This window comes from Sarcophilus harrisii, chromosome 2, assembly GCF_902635505.1.
Source record: "Sarcophilus harrisii chromosome 2, mSarHar1.11, whole genome shotgun sequence".
In the NCBI taxonomy this organism is placed as follows: domain Eukaryota; kingdom Metazoa; phylum Chordata; class Mammalia; order Dasyuromorphia; family Dasyuridae; genus Sarcophilus; species Sarcophilus harrisii.
In genome coordinates this window covers 280577996-280605275 of record NC_045427.1, presented here as the reverse complement: position 1 = coordinate 280605275, position 27280 = coordinate 280577996, and the positions used below count along the sequence as shown (strand labels likewise).

Genomic DNA, 27280 nt, shown 5'->3' with positions numbered 1-27280 from the left:
CCAATTGATGAATATACCTTAGATTTTTAATTTTTTGTCACTATAAAAAGAGCTGCTATAAAGACTGTTGGAATATGTCCTTTTTCTTTTATCTCTTTGGAATGCAGACTTAGTAGTGATAGCACAGGGTCAAAATTTTATTGCCCTTTGTTCAGAGTTCCAAATTGTTTCTTAGAATGGTTGGAGAACAGTACTCCATGAACTGCTGTTCATTAATATCCCTATTTCCCCCTCATCCTTTCCACCATTTATAATTTCTAATAGATATAAAGTGGTTTATAAAGAGTTGTTTTAATGTGTTCTTCTCTAATCAATTTGATTTAGATTTAGAACATTTTTTTATGAATATAGATAGCTTTGATTTCTTCTGAAAATTCCTGTTTTTGTCTTCGTTTAGTAGTTTTCAGTAATGTCTGACTTTTGTGACCTTTTTTGGGGGGATTTTCTTGACAAAGATATTGGAGTCTAGATCATTTTACAGATGAAGAAACAGGGTCAAATATGGTTAAGTGACTTGCCCAGAATCACATAATTATAAGTGTCTGAGGCCGGATTTGAACTTAAGAAGATGAGTCTTTTTGACTTTAAGTCCACCACTCTATTTACTGTGCCAGCTAGCTGCTCCTTATATGCTTTGACAACTTATTAATTGGGGAATGGCTTTTATTTTTATAAATAAGATCCAGTTCCTTACTCAGTATGCATTTGAGAAATGAGGCCATTATCAGAGAAACTTGCTATAAAAACTTTTAGTGTTACTTTATGGTCTTTGTTACCATTTAGCAAAATGTAATTTACCTGATTATCTCTTTTAATTGGATCAGTTTTTGCTTTTGCTTTGTCTGAGATCATAATTACTATTCTTGTTTTTTTTTTTTTTTTTTTTTTTTTTTTTTTAAGTTTAGCTGAAACAGACTGCTCCAGCTCTTTATTTTTAACTCTGTTTTGAGTGTCTCTTATAAATAACATTGTTGGATTCTAGTTTCTAATCCATTCTGCTATCTGCTTCTGTTTCTCATCCCATCCATAGGTACAATTATGATTACAAATGGTGTTTTCCCCTTCATCCCATTTTCCTTTATTTTTTTCTTTTTTCTCTCTTTTTATCCTGACTCACTTCAAAAGTCTATTTTGATTTTAACCACTGTTTCCTTTAATTTGTCCTTTTTATCATTCCTGACTCTCCCCACTGCTTACTTTTATCTCTTCCTCCCATTTTTCTATTGGCTAAGTTACATTCTTAATACACCACTAAGTATATAGACATATTCTTTCCTCTTTGAACCAATTCTGATCAAAGTGAGGTGCAAACATTACCTGCCAATCCTCTGCATTTCCTTTTCCAATGTAAAAGCTTTTCTGTGTATGCCTCTTTTGTGTGAAAAATTTCCCTATTCTCCTTCTCTCCACCCACTTCCAGTTCATCCCTCTCTTTTGCCCTTTCATTTTTTAGATCATTCCAACATAATCAACATGTCATCTATGTAAACTCCTTTTAATTGCCTTAATAGTGATAAAATGCTCAAGAGTTACATGAACCATCTTCCCATATAGGAATGTAAATAGTTTAACTTTATTGGTGACCTTATGATCATAAGGTCATAACTCTTTCATATTTACCATTTTACCCTTCTGTTAGGTTTTATATTTGAATGTCAAATATTCTATCTAGCTCTGATCCTTTTTTTTTTTTAAAATCAGGAATTTTTGAGAGTCCTCTATTTCATTAAATATTTATTTCCCTCCCCTCAACCCCTCCCCGATCCTCCCAAGGATTATACTCATTTCACTGGATAGGTGATTCTTGGTTTTAATACTAGCTCCTTTGCCTTCTGGAATTTCATAGTCCTAGTGCTCTACTTCTTTAACATGGAAGCTGCTAAATCTTGTGTGATGCTGACTATGGATCCATGATATTTGAATGGTTTCTTTCTGGCTATTTGAATCATTTTTCTTTGACTTGGAAGCTTTGGAATTTGACTATATTCCTTGGAGTTTTCAGTATGTGCTCTCTTTCAGGAGGTTAATGGTAAATTCTTTCAGTTTCTAATTTACTGTTTGGATCTAAGATATCAGGGCCATTTTCCATAGGGAATGATGTGTAGTTTCTTTATTTTTTTGATCATCACTATTAGGTAGTCCAATAATCCTTAAAATATCACTCTTTCATCTATTTTCCAAGTCAGTTGTTTCCCCACGGAGATATTTCACATTTTCTTCTATATTTTCATTCGTTCAACTTTTGTTTCATTATTTTTTGATGTCTCATGGAATCAATAACTTCTATTTGGCCAAATCTGATTTTTAAAGATTTATTTTCTTCAGTGAGCTTTTATACCTCTTTTTCCATTTGACCAATTTTGTTTTTATCTTTTTAAGCTTTTTATTTTCAAAACATGTGCATAGATAATTTTCAGCATTCACCCCTGCAAAACCTTGTGTTCCAAATTTTTTTATCTTTCTCTTCTTTTTACCCCTTCCTTTAGACAGCAAGTAATCCAATACATGTTAAACATGTGCAATTCTTCTATACATATTTCCACAATTATAAAGCTGTACAAGAAAAGTCTTGATTTTGTTTTTAAAGGAGTTCTTTTTCTTAATGCATGTTTGTGCCTTTTTTTCTATTAGGTTCATTTTGGGAGTGGTGATGGTGGTATTATTTTCTTAGGTATTTTTTGGGGTGCCTTTTTTTTAACTCACCTGTTGACTCTCTTTTCATGATTTTCTTGTATCACTCATTTCTTTATTCTGTTTTCTTCTCTACTATTCTTGTATCTTTCTATAACTCTTCTAGAAATTGTTGGGGTTGGGTCCAATTAGCATTTTCCCTTGAAGCATTTTTTAGGTAACTTTTCACATTGTTAACTTCTGAGTTTATGTCTTGGTCCTCCTTGCTACTGTAGTAGCTTTTTATGTTTAAATTTTGTTTTTGTAGTTTGCTTATTTTTTTCAGCCTATTTCTTGATTTTGAACTTTTTGTTATACAAAATTGGGTTCTGCTCATATTGGAGTGGAGAAGCACTGTCCCAGATTTCAAACTTTTTTGTGCTGTTGTTTTCAGAGCTAGTTCTGGGGGACTGTTAAGTTTTCAGTGCTTTTAAAGTGGTATGATGCCAAGAGAGGTGTGGTTGTTTTTCTGATCTATGCTCTTGTTTTTACCCAAGAAGATCTCTTGATCTTCTGCAGGCACAAACACTAGGGCACTCTTTGCTTTGGAACTGTGACCAAAGCCCCAGCTTCCTTGTGACCAGCATCAATCATTTCTCCATACTGGAAATGTGACTTAGAACTGCACATAGAACTGTAATAGAGTTGCTAGTCAATGATAACTGTAACCAGTGCCAGCAAAGGGGCTGCTGTAATCTCTTTCTGAGAGATTGTCTGACTCTTTCATCATCTCTGGGATGGGAGCTACTGAAACTGCTCTTATCACTATTATGATGCTGTGTATGTAGGTTACTAAGCTTTCTCAGGTTGGAAAAATGCCTCTCAGACCTTTTGTTGACTTGGCCACTCCAAAATTTGACTTGTGGCAATATTTTAAAATTGTTTGTAGGGGAATATTGAGAAAATTCAACTGAGTTGCCTCTAATCTGTCATCTTGAGTCCGTCTCAATCTCTTTTAAGAGTAATTTTGACTAAATCTATTTTTTAAAGCAACCATATGGACTTTAGAACTTAACTCTCACACAAAACACCAATTTCTGATACTTTTCTATTACTTTCGTTCCTCTCGAGAAATGGATTATGACTTCCCCAAATATGATGGAAGTCAAATGTTTAAACTTAAACTAGTCATGAGAAAATTCCCGAATTTGTCTTTTTCCATAATTGTTTCACCTAAGTTATTTTTCTTTAGAACTACTTAATAATGTTTGATGAAATGTGCCTACATTGTATGTTTAATGGATGTTATGTTTTTCAGGTTCTGCCAGAGCCTCCTTTAGAGACCGAAAAACAGAACTTTGTAGTTCACCCTTGGATGGATCTAATTGCGACATATATAATCCAGTTTTCATGCCTCAGCATGTATCACCTGACTTAAAGAGGCGATTTCCTCCCAACAGTGAAGCTCTGAGGCTGTATGGATCAGGTAAGAAGTAGTGTTCTACTGTCTTTACACTCTTCCCTCAGCATATACAGAAGCAAAACTGAAGTACAATACTATGTAATAACATTCATGTCACCGAAAATAAAGTTTAACAAGTTGTTGTTTGGATATAATGAAAATGGATACTTTTAATTTAGCAATTTAGTATTTACTAATTCATTAATTTAGCATGATAGTGTGGAAAATACTGATGACTTTTCTGTCAAAGGTCCTGGATTCTAAGACTAGCTCTGCCACTTACTAGTGTTATTTGTTACTTTTGGCAAGTCATTTAACTGGGATTTGGTTTCTTCTTCTGTAAAATGAAAGGAGTTGGGGTAAATAACCTCCAATGTTCCTTCTAGTATGAAATTCATGATTCTGTGATATTCTTTATGGATAAGGCATGTACTAGAAACAAAATTCAATTTCCTTTAAATTTTCTTTTAGAGAAAGGATGCTTTCTTTTAATATTATAGTATATTAGTTTATAAATCCTCCTATGGAAATGTTATTCTCTTTTTTCTTATGGAAGAAGAATGTTGTATAACTTTTAATAGTAGAAATACCATCTGTTATATTTTGATAACTCTACAAACCTTTTGATTAGTGTAAACAAAGGAAGTAAATATTACATAATAGATGGTAGAAATTTTCCATTTCATTTTTTGTATATGTGAATTTCTGTAAAAGCAAACCTTTGTTGCTTAATTTCTTAATCTTGCCTAATTAATCTTATTTATAAAATTCTAACTTGTTTTCAAGCATATGTCTATAATCTATAGCATACATGTAGTACTTTTAAGGTTTATAAAATGCTTTATATACATAAAATGTTTTAATCTCCAAAAATCTAATAATATAATTATTTACTCTTAAAAGACTTTGAGTCAGGAGAATTGAGTTCTACTTTTAAATCTTGCTTCTGATATGTACTAGTTTTGTGTACATGGCAAGTCATTTAACTTCATTGGATCTCAGTTTGACATGCAGTTTTTTTTCATGTAATCTGACCTTAATTTTGACCATTGTTCTGAATGGTCAGGATTTTGTTTGCGTACAAATATCTCAATAAAAATTGATTCTGAATTGGTAACAGCGTTTTCCTATCAATGTAAAATGGATTTTATTTTATTAGTTTGCCAGATACAGTACCTTTTGATTCTCTTTGAAGAAAGTATTCATATTATTCAGATGGGAGGCTTCTGATTAATATTATAAGTGTTTGGTATCTTATATTTTTTATAACTCCTCTGGTACACATGGTGAAATGAATATCTGCTAAGGTTTATGTTGAGTTAATTGGGAGAATCTTATCTAGTTCTTCATGTTATTTTTTACTTCTTTATTCTTTGCAATATCTGATTTAATTAAATAATCTAACCAAACTCAAACTATACTAACCTTATTTTTGATAGAAAATAACTTTTTCAGAAGGTTATTATTTTCTATCAAGACTGTAATATAGAAGCCCATTTTTCCTTCATGAAGTAAATAAAATTCCATTGTGTTCTTTATTTCTTTTTACAGTTTGTGATTTAAGGAGCCCCAAAATGCCTGGATCCCCTGGACTAAGCAAATCTATGTTTGATCTTACAGGTTCATCACAGCGATTCATGCAAGTAAGTGGTTAAAAGACATTTACTTTGTTCTATTAATTGATTTTTAGGCTAAAGAATTAGAGGACTTTATACAGCTTAGTAAAGTGCAACAGTAAATTATTATGGAATCCCTCTTAGATTTATTTGCTTCAGCACTTGATAGCATCATTTCAAGAATTTTTCAATTGACAACCAAAAGTATTCTTATTTTTCTTGGATCTCTTATTTCTTATTTGGTACATACTTAGGGAAACTTAAGTTGTCTGGAATTTAACTTTGAGATGAAATTTCTTATCTAACTTAAGTTTTCTTTTTGAATGTAGCTACAAATTAAACAAAAAAAATTTTATTGAATATGAAGTATCTCCACTTGGTGCCAATTCAGATAGCAAGAAAAAATATTGTTATTGCATAGCAAACATTTGAATAATTTTATTTTAATATATTTTACATATAGTATAACTTTCTAAGGCTATATTTCAGAGAAGGTACTGATATATATTCTTAAAAGAAATTAGTTACTGGAAGCTCTTAATAACAAGGTCATTGGTCTAGTCCAAAAAAATAACAAATCTATTTGGAATAGGAAAAAAACCCAGTTCATTGTCTTAAAGTAATTTAATTTTATGAATACCTGAGTTTTAAGGTATTGTAATATTTTAGAAGAAGTTTTAGTTTTTCTACATTATTTATTGCATGTAATTATTTATAGCTTTAGCATATTTATTTCTTCTTATAATATTACTGAACTGAGCATGAAAAATATTTCATCATTTGATAAAAATGAAAAACTGTTTTCGAGCACTGAACTTGGAGTCAGAAGAAATAAAAGTCAAATCATCTGCTACTTTTATGACTATGAGCAAGCTATTTAACCTCTCTGCATCTTGTTTTCTTCAATATTAAAATGGAACAATAATACATGCCTTATTACCTCAGTGTTGCTGTGATGATCTCATGAAATCAGGTATGCAAAAAGGGCTTTATAAACATTAAAGTGCTGTGTAAATATCATCTGTTATTAATAAGTTCTTCTGTAACAACATAAATGGCATTTTAGGTGGTTTCCCTCTGAACCACATTTAATTTCCAAAATTGAATGATAACTTTGGTGGAGTGATTCTTAAACATCTACAACTGTGAAATTTTGACTATTGATTTTACAAATTAGTTTTATTTACAGAATGGAACTGGAAGTAGCTGCCATATTTTAAATGAGAGCTTCTTTAAAATGTGACCTTAATTTTGACCATTGTTCTGAATGGTCAGTATTTTGTTTGTATACAAATATCTCAATAAAAATTGATTTTTTTGAATCAGGTTTTTGATTCATGAGGTTTTTGAATAATGAAAACATTTTCATTTTAGAGATATGATTCAATGTCCAGTGTACCAAGCAGTTCATCTTCAAGGAAGAATTCTCAGGGCAGTACTCGAAGCCTGGGTAAAGTATATAATTTTATTGCATTTGTCACTGAGTCAATTTCAAAGTAGTAATTAAAAACTGCTTGGGATATGGTGAAGATTGAGTGGGAAGGAGTTTTATATGTCCACAAAAAATTGGAAGTATCACCAAGGTAATAGTGATATTAGGAAGTTCAATTGCCTATGGAGTCTGTTTTCCTGCTTTCAGTCATGCAATATCATCACACAAATTTTTGTGTTGCTTGTGTTAAGTTTTTAATGGAGGTTCCTGAACCTTATGTTGCAGTGTGGCAGAAATATTAATTTGAAAATTCTTTCTTGGTTCTAATTTATATGCCCACCACTGTTTTTTTAAAGATCTGCTTGTATATTTCCTTAACTTTTTAATATCTTGGAAACTAATCCTATATTATAAATTTAATTTTTTGAATGACAGCTTTTTTTTTTTCTTGTTTAAACAATATTTAAGTGTTTGCATTGGGGTTACAAAGGAAAGAGAGAGGGAACAGGCATTTATGTTTATAAATTAAAAAAAAAACTAGGCTCAGCCCTTCAGGACCTTACATTACAGGGTAATATTGTGTTGAAGTCCAGAAAATCAAACTGGATAAAATGAGAGTTTATATAGGATGCCCTTTTAGATGGCATTTCAGTTGTCATTTGTACCTTCTCACTTCAGATACAATCACATTATCAGGAGATGAAAGAGATTTTGGAAGATTGAACATAAAATTATTCTATAATTCTTCAGTAGATCAGATTTGGATCACAATTCTACAGGTAATTCATTATAGTTGTTTTTCTGCCTTTCTAACAAAATGAATTATCAGATTCTACATATTATCTTCTTACAGCTTACGTTAAACAAATAACAAGACTCCTATTCATGGGAGTTACCTTTTTTTGTAATATGCTACAAAAGTACTCAGTCAAATCTGTTTATTGTTTTCATTTTATCATTAACTGTGGTATGTTGCTGGTCTGTAGGAGCATTATGGTGTAGTACATAGACTGTTGAGCCTGGAATCAGGAAAACTTGGGTTTTCTGACACTTAGTAGCCCTGTGACCTTTGAAATATTGTTTAACTTTAGTTAACTACCTAGAATTTCGCTACAAGGCATGTAGCCAGATTTAATCTATATTGGTGGAAGTCCTTTGAACTGTTGAAAACTGTTGGTTTACATTTGTATCTTATGAAGGCAACTCGGTAGCTAGGTGGTGCAATGGCTACTATGCTAGAGTTCAAATCTGACCTCAGACATTTACTAACTGTGTGACTTTGGGCAAGTCACTTACCCTATCTGCCTCAGTTTCTTCATCTTTAAAATAAACTGGAAAAGTGAATCCCTAACTGCTTCAGTATTTTTACCAAGAAAATCCCAAATAAGTTTACAAAGAGTTGGGAATAACTGAAAACAAAGGCAATTGATATATACTCACTTCCTTATTATTTTAATTTCGAAGAGTTAAGCAATTTCATCCATTAGATTAATTTTAAATTTCTTTTTTTTCTTACAGTTTATATGTATATAACAATTAAGATGCAAAACGTGAATTATATATTTATAGTCTTAATGACTACTAAAACACTCTTTTTTGAATATTTTAGTGCAGAGATTTGAGTTGGTCTTCCAGCTATGGAGAAAATCCTACTATTTCTATAAAAGGAATATTAACTTTGCCCAAACCAATACATTTCAAATCTTCAGCCAAAGAAGGATCCAGTGTAAGTGACCAGTGTGTTTCTATTTGAATTTCTTTTTGTTGTTGTTGTTATTTTTTTGTTTTTTTCATTTGTGTCTATAATGGACTGTGGAAATAAGTGAAAGAGTGATATGTAACCCATACGAGTTAAATGCTATTCTGAGGCTCAGAATGTTATATTTTAATAATAAATATAAAGATATCCTGGGAAAAATATGTTGTATAAAATTATTTTTGCAGCTTTTTATTTGAAAATGCAATAGAAATGCAAACTACTATTACATGTGAGCAAGCCAGTAAAGAAGTCAATTGTCATGATTGTTTGACTATAAAAAATTAATATCTAGACTACCCCCCAAATCTGTATAATTTGTATAATCTGTAGTTTTTCTATCCATAAATCTCATTTTTTAAAAAACAACCAAATTACTGATGTTTCATTCAGTTGTCTTTGAGGATGCAGTGTGGTTTAGTTGGACCATTTGCCTAGCAATTATAACATTTACTTTCTAATTTTAGCTCTGTTACCTGGTAGCAGAATGACATTAGTTTCTTTCAACCTTATTTTCCTCATTTTTATTAAAAAATATTTGAACAAAAAAAATGAAAAGAAATTAACTATTTAAATTCGTATCTGTGAAAATTAAAATGACAGAATATTTGTGATAGTTGTTTGTACTTGTAAACTGCTTTTGAAAAATAAAGAGTATAATTGCTTTGATTTTTAATTTTCCTAGGTTATTGAATTTATGGAGACTTTTGTATTTGCTATTAAACTCCAAAGCCTGAAAACTGTTAGGCTGGCATTTAAGATCCAAACCCAGACTCCTAGGAAGAAAACCATTGGAGAATGCTCATTATCTCTCAGAGAGCTTAATATACAGGAAAAGGATTACTGTTTGGATATAACACCTCCCTCAAAAGTTTCAGTGAGTAATGACATTATATAACTTGAAAAGTATTTTATACGTCATGGATTTTGTAGGAGCAAATAAATGAATAATAGACTTAACCAGGATTTTAAATATTTTTCCTGTTAAATAAGCTTACCTATTTAAGGATGAGTGCTTTAACTAAGCACCATTAAGGTTTTTTTTTTTTTATTATATCATATTTTAGAAGACAGGAATCTATCCAATAAATTTTATTATAGTAACAGACAACAGCTGGTTGCTTAAGGAAAGCAAGAATCATAAATGCCAGTCTAAATCAGAGATTGCTCTGTATCTATCTATTTTAAGCATGTTGTTCTCATTACCAGAGAATAGCATACCTGCCCACAAATTTGGTACAATAAAATACTTCCTGGCTTGATAAATGATCTTCCCATAAGAAGTATAAATGTCAATAATACTGATTACTTTTAAGAACTACTACTTGCTTTCATTAACTCGACAGCCAGATGTTGGTTATAAACTTTTACTAATCTGTAAGGATTTAATTCAAGAGTTACCATGTAGACATATCATTGATTTCTATGAGAGTCTCCCAAGATTAAAACCTATTTAGCATTTATACTCCATCTGTCTCCAAAAAGAATCAAAGTATAATTTAAAAGACAATACAAAATGGGATATTTTGAGATATAGGCAGAACATAAGCCATACAAAGGAAACAAGAGGAATGGGTTTTTGTGTACTGAATTAAGTTTTTTGGAAACCACCTTTCCCCTCCTTTCTCTATTCTATATTGTACATAAACTCATTTTGGGGCATTTTTTTTCTCCATGGAATTATGCTTAAATCTTTATTTTACTTGTGTATTTTATTTATTACTTGATCCTTTTTAAAAAAAGGAATATTTATTGAATAACAACATAGATAAAACTTATTCAATACTTTTACAAAAGTCAGAGTCAAGATTCAAATGGATCATTCTTTTGTCACATTGCTTTAAAGTCTGAAACTTAACACAAATCACAAGTTAGTAAAGTTTGTCTTGCTCAGTTTAGTGTTTATGGTTTGGATTCTTATGGATTGGCCACCATCTACATTGGATTATGGTTTTTGGTAATCCAATGTAATTCAGTGGGAAACTTAAATCTATCTGTACCATGTAGTTAACATGTTTATTCAATGTCAGATCTCTCAAATGAAGATAGGTAAGTGCTGAACCTCAGAAAATTTATGACAATTCTCATAATGTTCAGGTGTTGCTTAAAAATGGGAACCATGTGCTTTAGGTACTAGATATGCACAAAAGAAACAGTTGTAAATCTCTTATGAAAGTTTGAGCCAGACTTATGTTAATGTCTAGACAAAAAATTCAGTAATTGTTACATGGGCTGAAAGGAGTTTTCTTCTGAAAAATATCTCAGACCTTAATCTCCTTACCTTGATCTAGAGACTAGTTTAAATCATCTTCTACTCATCTGTCAAGATGATTTTCAAGAAGTGAAAGTTTGATCAGATCATCTTTATTTAAGAAATTCTAGTGACTCCCAGTTTTCTAGAGCAAATATAAATGCACCAGTTTAGTTCTTTCAAATATGGCTCCAAACTCAGACTTAATATCTTGGCAGATCATTGAGAATCATCATAACAAATATCAGCTATCATTGTACAGTATATGGATAAAGAAAGTGTAAGGAATTGAGAACAAACTATTGATACTCTAACATAACTTGGAGTAGTCAGATTGTTTTTCCTAACTGTTCCTTTTGAATGACACTTTATTTCTGAGCTCTTTGCCTTTGCACTGGTTGTTTTTATTGTCTAATTTCATTCCCCTTTTCTGACTCTAAGATTCTCTAATTTTTTTTTTCAAAATTCAGCTAAAGAGCCACCATCTACATGCTCCAAAATTGTTAGTATCTTCCCCTTCAGATCACCTTATCTTTATTTTGAATCTACCTTAACTTGAATTGCCTCCTATTTAGAAGTCAGGGACTGTTTTTCTTTCTGTGATTATATTCCCAGTATTTAACACAGGGTCTGGGACATTGCTGACCTCTGAGAATAATAAATGAAAGTGCTTTATAAATGTAAGGGTTAAAAAAATTAATGTAAGGGTTCATGAGATTATATCATGTAATATGAAAAAACTTTCAAGATTTTAAGTGACCAAGGATTTGCCAATCATAGGACTGGACAAAAATAAAATAGACGTTCTTTCAACAAAAATAAAAGATAATCAAGATAACGTCAGATAGATAGCTAGATAGCTAGATCAACCAACCATTTATTAAACACTTATTTTGTGCCAAGAATTGTGCTAAGTGCTGGGAATACACACTAAAAGACGGTTCTTTCCTCAGGCAGCTTACATTCTTGAAGATTAAGAAAATGAGCTAAGAAAAATGAGAGTAGGGCATCTATGTTGGAGAACAAAGTGAAGAACTCACCTGAAGTGTTGGGGGCTTGTCTGGGTTTTAAGTGAGGATGGCTGGTGTGGGAATTCATTTCAACTATACTCTCTGAATTCAAGAAAATTACTACTCTTTCATTTTTTCATTATTGCCTTTTTTCCTTCATTGAGTTTCCCACATTTTCATTAGAAATTTCTTATATTAGTAGTGTTTCAGTTTTTATAGTCCACAAATCTATTCATCATCAAGTGGTGTCTTGAATTCCCTACCTTGTCAGTATATTCTTTCTCTCCTTGATGTATTCTTTGGGGGTGGGTGGGTGGGAGTGGAGAAATGGCTATTTAAATTTTCTAGGTATTTGGATTCTGAACCCTTTAATTAGCCATTTCTAGAAAATCAACCTTTCAAAAACTTGTGTCCCCAGCATTATATCCAAGTAAGTACATGTCTTATTAAATGAAGAGCATTCTGTGTAACATTATTTAGGGATCAGATTACCCTTTGTTTCATTGATATAATAGGAGACATTAATAGTATATGGGTATGTGTGTTTGTAGAATCCATGGAATTTAACTATATAATCACAAGCAGATTTAGTTTTGAAAACCTACAGAAGACAATATTTTCTAGGTGTACATCTTGGAATTTTCAAAGTACATATATGCCGTAATCCTAACTATAAAGTAACTTTTATTACACAGGTGTGTCATGCGGAACTTGAAGTAGGAACTTGTTTTCAAGCTGTCAACAGCAGGATTCAGTTACAAATTCTTGAGGCACAACATCTTCCAAGCTCATCCACTCCTTTAACTTTGAGTAAGTTCAATAACAGTAGGTAAAAGAATACTTAAAAAACCAAACTACTACTAAGAGACTTTTCTGATTTCTAACATCTAGGATAAAAAGCTATTGTCTTATGATCCCTTTTTTTAATGCAAAGATTGTTCCTTTAATTTTTGCATTTGTAATTTAAAAATACTAACTTCTTATATTTTGATAATGATTCTCTTAGATTTTATCCTTTTTGACCACCCCTCCCACTAGGATTTGACACTATTTTTTTATGAGCTTCAAGTACAAGTAATACGAAATATGGATACCTTATATTTTTTCTCTTTTTCTACAGGCTTATGTTTTTAGCTGAAGGGAATTATATTAATTTGAAAGTTTTACCAATATCTTCAACTTGAAGTGTGAAAAACTGAGCCATTTTGTTTCCCAACCAGAATCCCTCCAATATCCAAATTATTAAGTATTCTTAAACCTGTCTCTCAATTTATCATGAGTCTTCCTAATTCTTAATCTCTCATATGTAATCTTTCACTATTTTCATGTTTCGTCATAATATCTCTTGGATTCATTATTTCTTTTGTGTATTTCCACAGCTAATAATAACAATAGTTAGCATTTATATAGCATTTTAGCATTAGTAAAGAGCTTTACAAATATTGTCATTTTATCCTCACAACAACCTTGGGAGGTAGGTACTATTATTATACCCATTTTACAGATGAAGAAAATGAGGCAGATAGTGGTTCAATGACTTGCTCATGGTCACACACCTAATTGGTATCAGAGACCAGATTTGAACTCAGATCTTTTCTTTTTGATTCAAAGTCTAGCCCTTTCTTCCTTTGTTAGTCAACTTAAATCTTAGTTCTTTATCCTTTCAAAATAATAACTTGAATTTATATAGTACTTTTTAGTTTATATTTTTCTATGCCACAGCACCTTTGAAGCTCAAAAGAATTTTTATAAAGCAGGCAGGACAAATAATATTATCATTCTTATTTCACATACGAGGGCATTAGAATTCACAAATGTCTTACTTAAAGCCATAGAGGGATTTCTAGAATAAGATTATAGCTACAAAAGTCATTGTCTCCTAATTTATTTTTTATTTTCCAAATCCTTGTCTCCTGTTCTGTATACAGATAAAGATGATTCTTTTGATTTTTTTTGTTTGGAAAAAGTGACTTTAGAAAAAATAATTAAAATTTTTCCATCTCGACTTTGTCAACAAGTAGACACAACAGCATGAGACTTGCATGAAAACTAGGTTTATTACAAAAGAAATGAAGATGTATGTGGAACCCAGAGTTCACAGTCCTTATAGGAGTTTACATATTTATGACAGTGCAAGAAAAGGAGAAATCAAGAATGAGCTTGCTATGGGAGAGAAAGGTACAGTAAAAGTTGGAAAGGGACAAAACTACTTTTGATGGGAAGGAACAAGTTTATGGCGAAAGCTACATTTTTTATTTTCATTGGGAACTGTTAGATGAAGTTATGAAGGTCCACTTATCTACAAAGGACTTAGCTGCAAATGCATTTTCCTTATCTGGCACAGACTGACTGGTGCTTGTCTTGCCTCCCAAGGACATGCAAGGAATATGGGATTCCTTGCTTGGGATGCAAACCTCAAATTATGTCAGTTGGGGGTGGTGCTGCTGCTACTTTATCCTTGACATATTTAGGGTCTCCTGCATGTTCTGGATCTAGTGTTTCTGAAAAACATGGCAACTTAAAAAAGGATAAGTTCAGAGACCTCTTAACAATTTTAAAGTTCTTATACTGAATGCCATATTTTCTTATATATTATGCCTTCTCTAGCCTCTTATTACAGGAAGTCTGTAATGTACATAATATGTTTTGCTCTAAATGTTTAAGTTTATTTTTAAAAGAGATTAAATTCCAGTGTTTTAGATCATAATCAGTTTTCTATATGAAAATTAGCCAGTAGTACATATGGAATAATATGTTTTCAGTTAAAAAAAAAAGTAGAAAAAAGGTCATAATACTAGTAACTAATCCCTTCTCCCAAAGAATATTGATCTTGAATAATAATGCTTAAAGAAAAGCAATTTAATTAAATGAGAAGGTGGGGGTAGTTGTAGAATTGTGAAGATTTCGAAGGAGACTCTAGCACTTTAATAGGCCAAAGTTTAGTTAAAAACATAATAGTTGAGGCAAATAGATAACCCAAAGGAGAACATTGAACTTGAAGGGAGGAATACCTGAATTCAAATTCCTTAACCTCTGCCTCAGTTTCCTCATCTATAAAAATTGAGATAATATTGGTGTTTACCTTCCAGGATTGAGGTAATTCTAAAATGAGATAATATTTATTTTAAAAAGTTAAAAAAAAATGATTGCCTTTCCCTCAATTCAAATGAGTTGCTAACTTTGCTCTTATGCATTTTTATGGGCAGGATGGTATAGTAGCGAAAGAACTGGGACTTGGAGTTAGAAGAAGTAGATTTGGCTCTAGTTCTGCCATTGTACATTTTTGAGCAGATTGTTAAATTCTGTAAACTATAGTTTCTTTGTAAGTAAAATGGGTGTGATAATCCTTGATCTGCCTTCTTTATAGGACTGTTTGTGGATCATGTGAGATAAAGAATGTAAAAGTACTCTTTAACCTTAAAGTTAAAAATAAATATTAGCTGTTTTATTATCATTATGCTTATTAGCTACAATTATGTGTTTTGTCTTTTGCTGAGAGGAACAGTACATTGGCATAATGGCGGAAATGAAAAGTATAGAGAAGAAAGAAAGATTTTTTTCCCTCCTTTAATTTGGTAAAGTTTTGGAAGAGAATAAATTGCAGAACAATTGCTATTCTTTATTGGTATAGGGAATTACTTCACTGGAAGTTTTCTTTGCCAATGAAATCATAGGTCTGGACAGAAAAGGCTAACTTTGGCTCTATATAAGAGACATTTTTCTGAAAATTAGAGCTGAGTGCAATTGGCTGTCTCAGGAGATAATGAGTTCACCATCACTAGAGGCAGCAGCATGCTGGTAAATATTGAATGATTAGTTCTCCAAAAAGACATGGCATTCTTAAGTTTAATCTGCATTATTGACATTTTTGCCATCACTTTTAAAATCTCAAAAAAAAAAAAACAAAACCCAACTCAGTTAATCAAGCCCTGATTTGTTGCATTTGTCAATTGTTACACTAAAAAAAATTAGCAATCAGCTCTTCCTAAGTGGGTTGAGCTGGCATTTTGGATAGACTATTGGATTGGTTCCTTCTAGCTCTAAATCTATGAACCCATCCTGTTCAGATAATGGTTTTGATGAAAGGAATCTTTCCAATGCTCAAGATTCTCCTATTTTGTGAAATTTCTTTTCTCTATCAGGATCCATGTAGAAGTATAGATAGTCTCCACCTTATAATTGCTCAATTTATTAAATCATCTGTGAGGAAACCAAAGTTAACCTGATTGACTTGCTACCTGTCCTGCAATTACTGTTCCCCTCAGTACCCCTCAGAACTGGATCTCCAGAGATTGCCTCATCTTTTTGAGGCAGTATATTCACCCAACTTTGAAACTCTGTCCTGGGGATGAGTTATTCTGATAGTTTGGTGGGTAAGTAAAAATGCAATTAAACCATTAATATCCATCTGACCATGGACCATGTTGCTTATGTTTTCTATCAGAAAACCAGAGGGTTTTCTTGGGCAACTTTTCTCTGCATTATCACCCTTTTAGCTGGGCAAAATAGAAAATTAATACCATTACTACAGAAGTTGGCATGTTAATTGACTTCCCTTTGGCTCTACTCAATTCTTATGATTCTAGAGCAAAAGTCCTTCCCTAGTGACTATGTGTTATGTTCTATTAATATATAAACTTAAGAACTATCCCATTTTTGTATATGTCCTCAGCACCCATCACAATTCCTTACATATTATAGTAATGATAATTATCAGCAATAATAATAATGATAATATTTAGGTTGTGCTTGCTACGTGCCAGGCATTTTGTGAAGCACTATGCAATCATAACCTCACTTGATCCTCTCAACAACCCCTGGGAAAATTGAGGATTAAGTAACTGGACTCAAAATCATACAGCAGGTAAATATCTAAGGCTAGATTTGAACTCACATCTTTCTCTTGTGTCTGATGTCATTCTGGACCAGAATAAAAAAAGGGAGATTCCTTTTTTTCTCACTGGTCTCACTCAACAAACATTCTTTTTAAAGTTTGCCCCATCTTGTCTATATCACCTGATCCAGGTCTTTGTTACAGTAATTGCAGTATCTAGGGCCACTTTTTTGCTTTCTTAAGTTGTTTATTCCTTATTTCTCAATCTTCTCTACCTCAGCCATTGCTGTCAGACTCATACTTCAATATGCATGTTAATTTTCTGTTAAAAAATGCATTTTATTGATTTTTTCCCTTTATATTTATGTCAGTCCCTCTCCTGATTAACTTTCCCTTGTAAAGAACAAATAAACAATTAAGCAAAAATATATGATGCAAAAATCGTCTGACAAAATGTATAATACCCTGAAAAATATGACACTTCTCTGCTATGAGGAAGTAGCTATATATTTTTTTAAGGTCTCTTTTTCAAAACCTATATTAGATTTTCCATTACTCAGATTTCAATTTTATTTTATTGATCTTTTAATTAGCATAGTTGTAGTCATCATTCTGTTGGTTCCTGTTTATTTCATTTTGAAGTAATTCAAAAATCTTCCAATATTTATAACTCATTTTCTTGTTTTTTTTTAATTTACATTCATAATTTAAAAAAAAATCCCATCAACAAGTAGGGGTAATAATAGTTAAAGAGTTAAGTTACAAGTTATTAGCTACCACATAGAATTCTGTTATTTGGAATATATTGGAGCTTTATTTTTGTCTGATTTTGGGGGGGGTTATGTGCCAAATAATGGATTATTGGGTCAAAGCAGTAGATAATTTAGTTAATCTTTCTTGCATGATTCCAAATTAAAATTCAGAATAATTCAATTAATTAATATTTTCTCATCAAAATACCTGTCCTATTGTCTTTACAACATGGATATTCTCATATATTTTCATATTTTTTAATTTGTTTGGAATGAGATGAAACTGCAGAGTTTTGATTTATATTTCTTTTTATCATTAGTGATTTAAACCATGCTTTTATATGCTCATCTGTAGCATATAATATATATAAAGATATATATATGTGTGTGCATATATATATATATATATATATGCAATTCTTATTTTGAAAACTGTTTATATCCATTGATCATTTATTTTTTTATAAAATGATGTTACATCTTTGTATTTTTTTCTATGTATTTTGGATATTAAACTTTTATTGTTGATATTCAATGAAAATAAATTTCCTCAAACTTAATCATTTATCTTTGAATTAGATCTTTATTGATTTGATTTCCTTTCCTTCCCCAGTCTTCTTAATTGTGTTGGAATTCTCAGTTTTATATTTTATAACATACTCTTTTCCTTGTTTGGTTAATAATTCCCTCCACTCCTCATCCATTTTCTTCTAATATATGTATTTTTTTGTCATGCTATTACCTTTTTTTTTTTTATTAAGATGTATTTGTTTTAAATTTATTTTAGAATGTGGAGTTAGAGGGTTTGTTTCTGGTTTTCTTAACAGTTGTTAAAAAGTAATTTTTCCTTGGTAATTTATACATTTGACTTTATCAACTACCAGATTACAGTTTTTTGTTGTTTATTTTTTTTTGTTTGTTCCATTGATGTACTTTTCTAGATTTTTTTGACCGTTTTCAAGTAGTTTTGATGACAACTGTTAAATTTAGAGTTTGGTAGTGTTATAGTCTCTTTATTTGGACTTTCTTGCATTACTTTTGAAAATTTAGATGCTTTATAGTTCTAAATGATTTTTCTTAATATATTGTCTAGTTTTAAAAGGTATCCCCTTTAAAGTATTATCATTTTTATTTTAATGACATAGCCCAAACATGAATAGTAAATATCTCTATAATTATTTATACCTGTTGTTTTCACCTTGAACACTCTAGTCTTTCAGGTTATCAATCTCCAAAAGTTCCGTGAGACATAGTATCACTTCCCCTCCTAAAAATATAGGGATCACATCTTATATTTTATTCTTAACTCTGATTATGCTAGCTTTGTAATCCTGAATTCTGAAGTTTCTCTTTCTAACTTCCTGCTCTTCCATTTTTTCACCTCTATCTTAAGCTCCCCATGATGTTTAGTCCTCCCATAAGTCTCTGTTTTGAAGTCCATTATGCTACATTATAGCTTCACTTATCTCTCTTCACCATCTGGACTATAGTAAGCTAATTCTATGATCCTATTTCCTTGAATCCTTTCTTCCTTGTCATCTCATCTTGTCAAACCATAACTCTTGATTACCCTTACTGCATTGTCTGTTTCAACTTGTCTGTTGCTGCATACTCCTGGAGGAAATATAAAAATATTGCTGATTGGGGTCCACCACAAATTTGTTTTCAATTGCAACTGGACTCTCATTCATACGTAACAGTCCTTTTATTTTTTTTTCCCTCTTTGCAGCTCTTTCAAACTCTTTTTTTTTTCTGTTAAACTCTCTCTTTTGCTTCCTAGCAGATGACTTCAACTCCTTTTTTTCTTTTTTTTTTCCCGAGGTTATACATGTACATTAATTTTTTAAAAAATACACTCAACTCCTACTTTTACTGAGAAAATAGAGGCCACCTGCAGGGAGCTCTCTTTTTTTCCTTTAAATCATGTCTCAATGCCCCTTTGTCTATTTTGTTCCATTGTCTCATCTTATATTCCATTGTCTGAACAAGAAGTGATTCTTCTTGTCCAAGAACTTTTACCTGAGCTTTTAACACTGTTTTCTCTAGAAGCTTTTCCTTTCTGTTTCCTTTTAATTGTCTTACCTACTGGCTTCCATTTTATTCCCTTACATGCTGCTAATATCCATACCCAAATCTCTCTTTAATCCTTTACTTGACTGCCATTCTCCTCAACTTATCATCTTATAGCTCGTCTATAGCCAAATGCCTTAAAAATACTGCTCAGAGTGCTTACCTTCCACTTTCTGACTGCCTGCTTACTTGTTTAGTCATTTCATTCCTGTCTGACTCTTTGTGACTCCATTTGGAGTTTTCTTGGCAAAGCTATTAGAGTAGTTTGCCATTTCTTTCTCCAGTTCATTTTACAGAAGAAGAAACTGAGACAAATAGAGTTAAGTGACTTGCCCAAAGTCAAACAAGTAGTAAGTATCTAAGGTTTAAACTCAAGAAGTGAGAAATGCTCATTTCTTGGTAATTTATCCTTTAATACTACCAGTTGACTATCATTGTTTTTTCTGACATTACCAGTGATTTTTTGAAAGTTAATATTTAGTTGGTTATTTTCTTATGTTGTCATTTTTATATTTCCTAGATTTCCCCTCTCTACTTCCAGAAATCTGTCCCTTATGATGGCATTTTTTTTTAATAAAAAAGAAAAACTGGAATAAGAGAAGAAAAGGAAATCAACTAAATTAATCAATATATCCAAACATTATAAATATTAATATGTGATGTTTGACACCTTTGAAGTCATTTCCCTTGTTGCCACTCTATCCCACCTCTGCCCCATTTTTTCCCACAATGGAATGGTGAAGGGAGATGACTTCTTATCTCATTGTCTCCTCCCTGGATTTTTGCAACTCTGTTCTCACCTGGTTCTCCTACCTTCCTAACTACTTTTCAGTGTCCTTTGCCGACTTGTTGTCCATATCCTTTCCCTTCCCCTCAATATATGTAAACCCTCTGTTACATTTTAAATTTCTGGACGGCAGGGATGGCTTATTTATTTTATTTTTGGATTCATAATGTTTTATGGAGTTCTTTGAACATGTTTGTTGAATTAAATATTTTATTTATAAATATAATTATGGAAAAAGTTCACTCATTGTGGATTCATTTAGTCCTGGTATATTTTTGTGGAACAAATGTTGTTAGTGGCTTGTCTGATTTCTCTCTGAGAATGTCTTATTTCTAACTTTTTTGTGTGTCATATATGACCTTGTTTTATTAATTGTTTTATTTATTATCTGGTTATACATGTATATTAACTTTTAAAATATACATTTCTTTATGAATCATGTTGGGAGAGAAAGATCTGAACAAAAGTAAAAACCAGGAGACCAAAACAAAACAAAACGCCAAATCCAGAAAAAAAAGCAAACTATTTGTGATATATTTCATCAGTTCTGGTATTTTATATTTTTAAACATGTTTCTCCATTTATTTTGGAGACCTAGGTGGTGCAGTGTATAGAGCACTGATCTAAGTTCAAATCAAATCTTAGACACTTAATAGCTATTTGACCCTGGGCAAGTCACTTAACTTTGCTTGCCTCAGTTTCCTCATCGTAAAATGAGCTGGAGAAGGAAATGGCAAACTATTCTAGATTTTCTGCTAAGAAAAAATTAAGAATTGATTTTAGGACTAGGTGATTAGCTTTTTCATTAATTAATTGGTTTTATCCTTCTACTAAGACCCAAATAGGGTCACAAAGAGTCATATACAACTAAAGTGAGTGAAGAGCAAGATCAACTACCACCATTTAAGTTCTCATTTTTATTGTTAAAAAAAATTTTTTTTGCTATAATACTATTCATATTCTATAGAATTTTTAGTTAAAACTAAAAACATAGTATCTAATTATTTTCTTGATTTCATCATTATCTACTATTTTTTATTGTTTTAGTAATTTAAGTTTTTTTTAAGTTTAAGTTTAATGATTGCTTAATTGATTTTGATGATGCTCCTCCTCTGCCCCACCCCCCAAAAAAGTTTTCAGGTTTTAATTTGTAATCATTAAAATGAGAAGACCATGTTATGATAATAGAAAGAATTTTGAATCCAGAAGTTAAGGGATCTAGGTTTGACAATAACTATTTGTTTACAAATAAGTTACTTAATGTTAGGGAACTGTAGTTTTTCATGTATAAAATGAGGGCAGTAATGTACATATTCTCTGTCTTATAGTATTTTGAAAAAGAAATGTATACAGTTACTTAAAATACATTGACCTGTAATTTCTCAATTAAAAAAACCCAAAAAACAAAATAACCTTTTCCCAATTTTTTATTTTACAGATTTCTTTGTGAAGGTGGCAATGTTTAGTTCAGGAGATTTGATTTATAAGAAGAAAACACGTCTACTAAAATCCAACAACGGTAGAGTAAAGTGGGGAGAAACAATGATTTTTCCATTTACACAGAATGAGAAAGAAATTAATTTTCTTATCAAGCTTTATAGTCGGAGCTCAGTAAGAAGAAAACACTTTGTAGGACAGGTTAGTTTTGATTTTTTTAGAAAAATCTTTTGTGACTTTTATCATTTTGTGACTTTTATCATTTTGTCATTACCTTCTTTTTCTCTTTTTTTATAAAAGACCAGTAGTTTCTCTATGTACTTTTATAATTATCACGACTTTTCTCTAGATTTTTGGGGAAACATAGGAAAAATGCATCAAATTACCTGTAATATAAAATTTTGATTCTTTACTAGAATTAACAAAATCTGGTACTTGTATCTTTGTTGTTTTTAGTGGTATATATGATTCTCAAAACACATATATTCACCAAGACTTGCTGTGAATCCCAGAATATATACTTTGTATATTTTCTTCGGTTTATAATTTATTTTTGTTGATATTCTTTAACCCTTATTTAGTAAGTACTGTCCATTACTTCAAAGGACCATGAAACCCAGAAGTACTTTAGGTAAAGAAAAAAAAAGTATGGTGCTGAGACTTTGGAGAATTATAAAATTATAAAATATTAAGGGAAAAAATATACTTTAGAAACAAGCTAGTCCACCCCTATTTTTTGTTTTACTTTTGTGTTAATTAAAATGTAGAAATTTGGAAACATTTCTGCACTGTTTAGCAACACAGCTAGCACCTTAGAATCTCCTAAACACTAGGTAAATGCACTTTCATTTACACCATGAATCACTTTGAATTGGCTGTGTTTTATTCTGGAGTCATACAGAATATCTGTCACCATTTTCTTGCCTCTTCCAAATTCTGATCCCTAGCATGTTCAAGATCTTTTCTAGAATGAACATAACCAGATCTTTTACTAATTTCTCAAAATCCCCAAAAGTTTCTGGAGCAATTAAAATATGCTTAATTGACAATATGCAAACCAAAAAGAACAATCAGTCTTTCTTAAGAATTGACTTTTATCTTTAGACTAGATGATTAGCTTTTTTATTGATTAATTGGCTTTATCCTTAACTCTTTTACAGATTTGGATAAGTGAAGACAGCAACTATATCGAAGCTGTGAATCAATGGAAAGACACAATTGCAAATCCAGAAAAGGTTGTTATCAAATGGCACAAATTACATCCATCTTGAAGATTATAGCTATGAGTTTGCTAGAGGACTTTGGAATTCTTACAAAAAATATTTTGATTTAAAAAACTTAAAAATCATTTTTGAAAGGGAAAATCATTGCCTTTCATGGTATTTCATGTGTTGAAACCTCATAAATAGTGATTGTAACCAGAAAAAGAAAGATCTGTGCAAATTATTTCAGATCTATGAGAAAATAGACAATAAAATGAAAGGTAGATATTAGTAAAGCAACACAATAAACTTCAAATGAGATGAGAACACAGAATACAGATCTTGATTTTCTGTGTTTACCATTTTCCTAAAGCTCTAATCATATTTTTAAAACTTCATATGTTAAAATCAAGTCTTGGATAACACTACTATGAAACTGGAAAACTTTTGCTGCCAAATACTTCATTCAGAGTAATCACTATGTCTCTATTTTGTGGGATATCTTCATATACATCCTTTCTCCCAAAAGGCCAAATATTTTTAATGAAATATTTTTCCCCTGACTTTTTCATTCTCTGTGAAGAAAAGTTGACTCATATTTTATAATCTCTTTATTCATAATGCATGACATTGCCACCTTGTAACAGCTGTGTGATCTCCAAAAGCTAATGGACCTTTACCCTATGAAATAAGAGCTTGAGTAAATGAAATTAATCCTCAGAAGATTGAAATTTAATTAAAAACCTAGGGTTCATGGATTTTCAGTGGCTTCCCAATTTAGCTAAATGTATGTGCTTTCATCCTTCAAGTATTTTACTGATCATTTTGTATTAAGTTAAAATGAGATCAACATCCATGTGGCCAATCCTAATTAAAAGAATGAAGTGAGGATAAGTGGAAAACTCAACATTGACATAAAATCATTTCCATGTTTTTTTTTTTCCTTTTAAACATGAATCATTTTTCTCATGAGTTGGAATATTTGCTTATGTTTCCATACAGACAGGCATAGTTACCCAAAGCTGAAAATTTATTGCAGGAACTTGTTTTCCATTGTTCATTAGAATTCATTGTATAAGAAATTTCATCTTAGACAAAAGAAGTTGCTGGCAAAAAGAGATGGAGAGAGAGACAGACAGACAGACAGACAGACAAACAGATACAGACATAGACACAAAGACTAATGTAGACCAAGTGCTCTACAATCACTTTGATTTCTTCTCTTGACAGCTGTGATTATGAGCATTCTGCCACAACTTAGCCATGTAGTTCTCATTTTATTTCATGTATTTTTTATGTAATTACAGTTCATTAATATTTTTTACAAACCCACTTACTACAATACATATTTTCCACTGCAGCACTTGTTTTCATTTACTATCCCTTTTGTTTCTGCTTCTTAAGCTTTGCAGTATCATCATGGAACTGGTCTGTACAAGGACATCAGGGATGGTGGTGGGAGGAATTCCTTGACATCCTGCATGCTAGCCAATTCTTTATTTTCTCCACAAAAAAAAAAAAAAAAAAATCATAGGACAGTGTTCACAATGACCTTGAAAGAAGAGATGTCATATTTGTTAGCAATGCATTATTTTTTCCTAGAAATTAGAATTGTGTTAATGCATGCTTTGGAAGTATACAAATAGAGAAATTTGAAGAAAATTATTTTAGCAGTTTTGTTTCATATATTAGTGTTAACTTTTATTATATTTTGCATCTGTTAATGAATTTGAGTCAAGTATTTTTCTTGTATTTAATGTCTTTGCTCTTGTATTTGTATCCCCAGTACTCAGCACAATGTTTGGCAGATAGTATAACACTTAGTAAATGCCCTTTCATTTTTTTCCTATATGGAATCATGGAAACATATTGAGGAGAAAAACAAAAGAGAACTAGAACATTTTAGTGTATAATATGACTTATTCATAGTTGAATTTGGGTTGAGTGGGAGGACCAGACTGCATAGTCCCCACTAATATCTATCCCTATGTATGTGCCATAGATATTTTCCAAGATACCTGGAAAATAAACATTTTGTTACTCCTATAGCTAATTCAATTAAATTTGACAATATTAAACATCCAAATAGTCAATTCACTATGGCAAGTCTAGGCTACTAGAGAATAGTACTTCACCACTTAGTAACTCTCAAATTCAGTGTCTTTGTTTAGGGAGTATATGGTTGTAACCAAAGATACTTGTAGCTGTTGCTAAAGCTCCCACCTATGAATTTCCATTTACATAAAACTAGCCACTCATGATGATGGAGGTTCTATATCTTAAATCCAACCATATTCTTATTTATGGTAAGGCAAAAACAAACAAACAACAAAAAAATCAAAGTTAAAAAAATTAAAGAATAATATATTATATTCTAACATAAACCTGGGCTAGTTTCTCCTACTAATGCACTCAGATATTTGTGGGAGTTAGGAAATACAGAAACTGGCAGAGAAACACCTGAATAAGGAATATCTGTGTTCAAAGTAAATTATATACTTCAGACTTTTATGTCATATATAAATACGTTCTATTCAGGAACATCTAAACTGCACAAAGTTGCTTTAATATCAATTGTTCCTTTTTTGTTCCTCACCCTGCCTTTTAGCTTTCCTACTCTCAATCTGATTTACCCCTTAAGTATTCTTGAATGGAAATGAATGAAATTATGAAAATGTATTTATTGGGTCCATTAATCTCATCTGGATTCTTATCAAAGAATAACAATTCAATATCCCTTTCTGATTGATTCTTATTTATCATTAGCAGCTATTCCAAACGTTATCTTCCATACCACCACACTACCTATCCTCCATCCTCTTAGGTGAGGATCTTTGTTTCATTACAAACTGAAAAAATTGAGTATATTAGCCAAGAGCTCCATCTATTCTCTTCTGCCTCTTAAATCTTTCTGATAGCATTCTTCTTTATATACTCCTTCAGTCTCAACTGATGAGGTAGCCCTTTGCTTGGTAAGATCAACTTACATATATTCCTGATCCCAATTTATTCCTTGCTGTTTTTAAACCCATCCAAGTCTTTCATAAATTAAAACAAATAAACTTTATAAATCTTATACCACTCCTCTACTTTTCACCCAAATTCTGAAAAAGTCACTTACATGAAGTGTTTCAATTTACTCATTGCATTGTCTTAAAAACCCTCCGAAATCTGGCTTCCAACACCATTCTTTAATTAAAACAATTCATTATCTTTCCCCTCAAAAATCTGTTTTAAATTTCATTATTACTGTTGAGAGCATCACCATCTTTCCAATTACTTAATCTTATCATCCTTGATTCCTCATTCTCCCCCACCCAATATAAGCAATAATTTGCTAAATCTTGTTATTTATTTCTCTATAGTATCTCAGACATTGCCTTCTCTTCACCTACACAGACAATATCCCAATTTTAGGCGTATATAATTTCTTTCTTGGATTACTGAAATAACATTTTTACTTGTTTTTATAGAGTAATTTAAAAAATTTTAAATATTTTTCCAATTACATATAAAAATAAATTTTAACATTCATTTAAAAGGTTTGAGTCCCCAATTTTTTTCTTACTTTCCTCCTTATACCTTACCCTGAGATGGCAAGGAATTAAATATGGATTATACATTTTTTTTATTATAGCTTTTTTATTGACAGAATATATGCATGGGTAATTTTTCAATATTGTCCCTTGCACTCACTTCTGTTCCAGCTTTTCCCTTCCCTCCCTACACTCCCTCCCCTAGATGGCAGGCAGTCTCATACATGTTAAACATGTTAATGTTAAACATGATTATACATGTTGTCATGCAAATTATATTTCCACATTAGTCATGTGAAAGAAAACATAAAAAATTATCAAGAATAATAAAGTAAAATGAGTGTCAGTCTTCATTTATACTTCATCAGTTCTTTCTCTGGAGGTGGATAAATTTTTCATCATAAGTCCTTCAGAATTGTATTGGAGCTTTGTAATGCTGAGAATAGGTATCATTCACAGTTGATCATTGCCAATATTATTGTTACTGCATACACTGCTCCCAATTCTGATCACTTTACATCAGTT

The 27280-nt window shown here is 31.3% G+C and overlaps 1 protein-coding gene across 9 annotated transcripts in view; it reads left to right on the top strand.

The window, feature by feature from the left end:
• TC2N (tandem C2 domains, nuclear) overlaps positions 1–24747 on the top strand; it is a 46976-nt gene extending 22229 nt beyond the window's left edge. For all 9 annotated transcript variants that reach the window (XM_012547126.3, XM_023501287.2, XM_012547121.3 and 6 more), the window contains 9 exons: positions 3929–4096; positions 5624–5715; positions 7063–7138; positions 7799–7899; positions 8730–8846; positions 9562–9753; positions 12833–12947; positions 22019–22218; positions 23178–24747. In XM_012547126.3, the coding sequence (XP_012402580.1) occupies positions 3929–4096; positions 5624–5715; positions 7063–7138; positions 7799–7899; positions 8730–8846; positions 9562–9753; positions 12833–12947; positions 22019–22218; positions 23178–23288 (1172 nt within the window). In that variant the 3' untranslated portion in view covers positions 23289–24747. The remainder of the gene's footprint in view (positions 1–3928; positions 4097–5623; positions 5716–7062; positions 7139–7798; positions 7900–8729; positions 8847–9561; positions 9754–12832; positions 12948–22018; positions 22219–23177) is intronic.
• The last annotated feature ends 2533 nt before the right edge of the window (positions 24748–27280 follow it).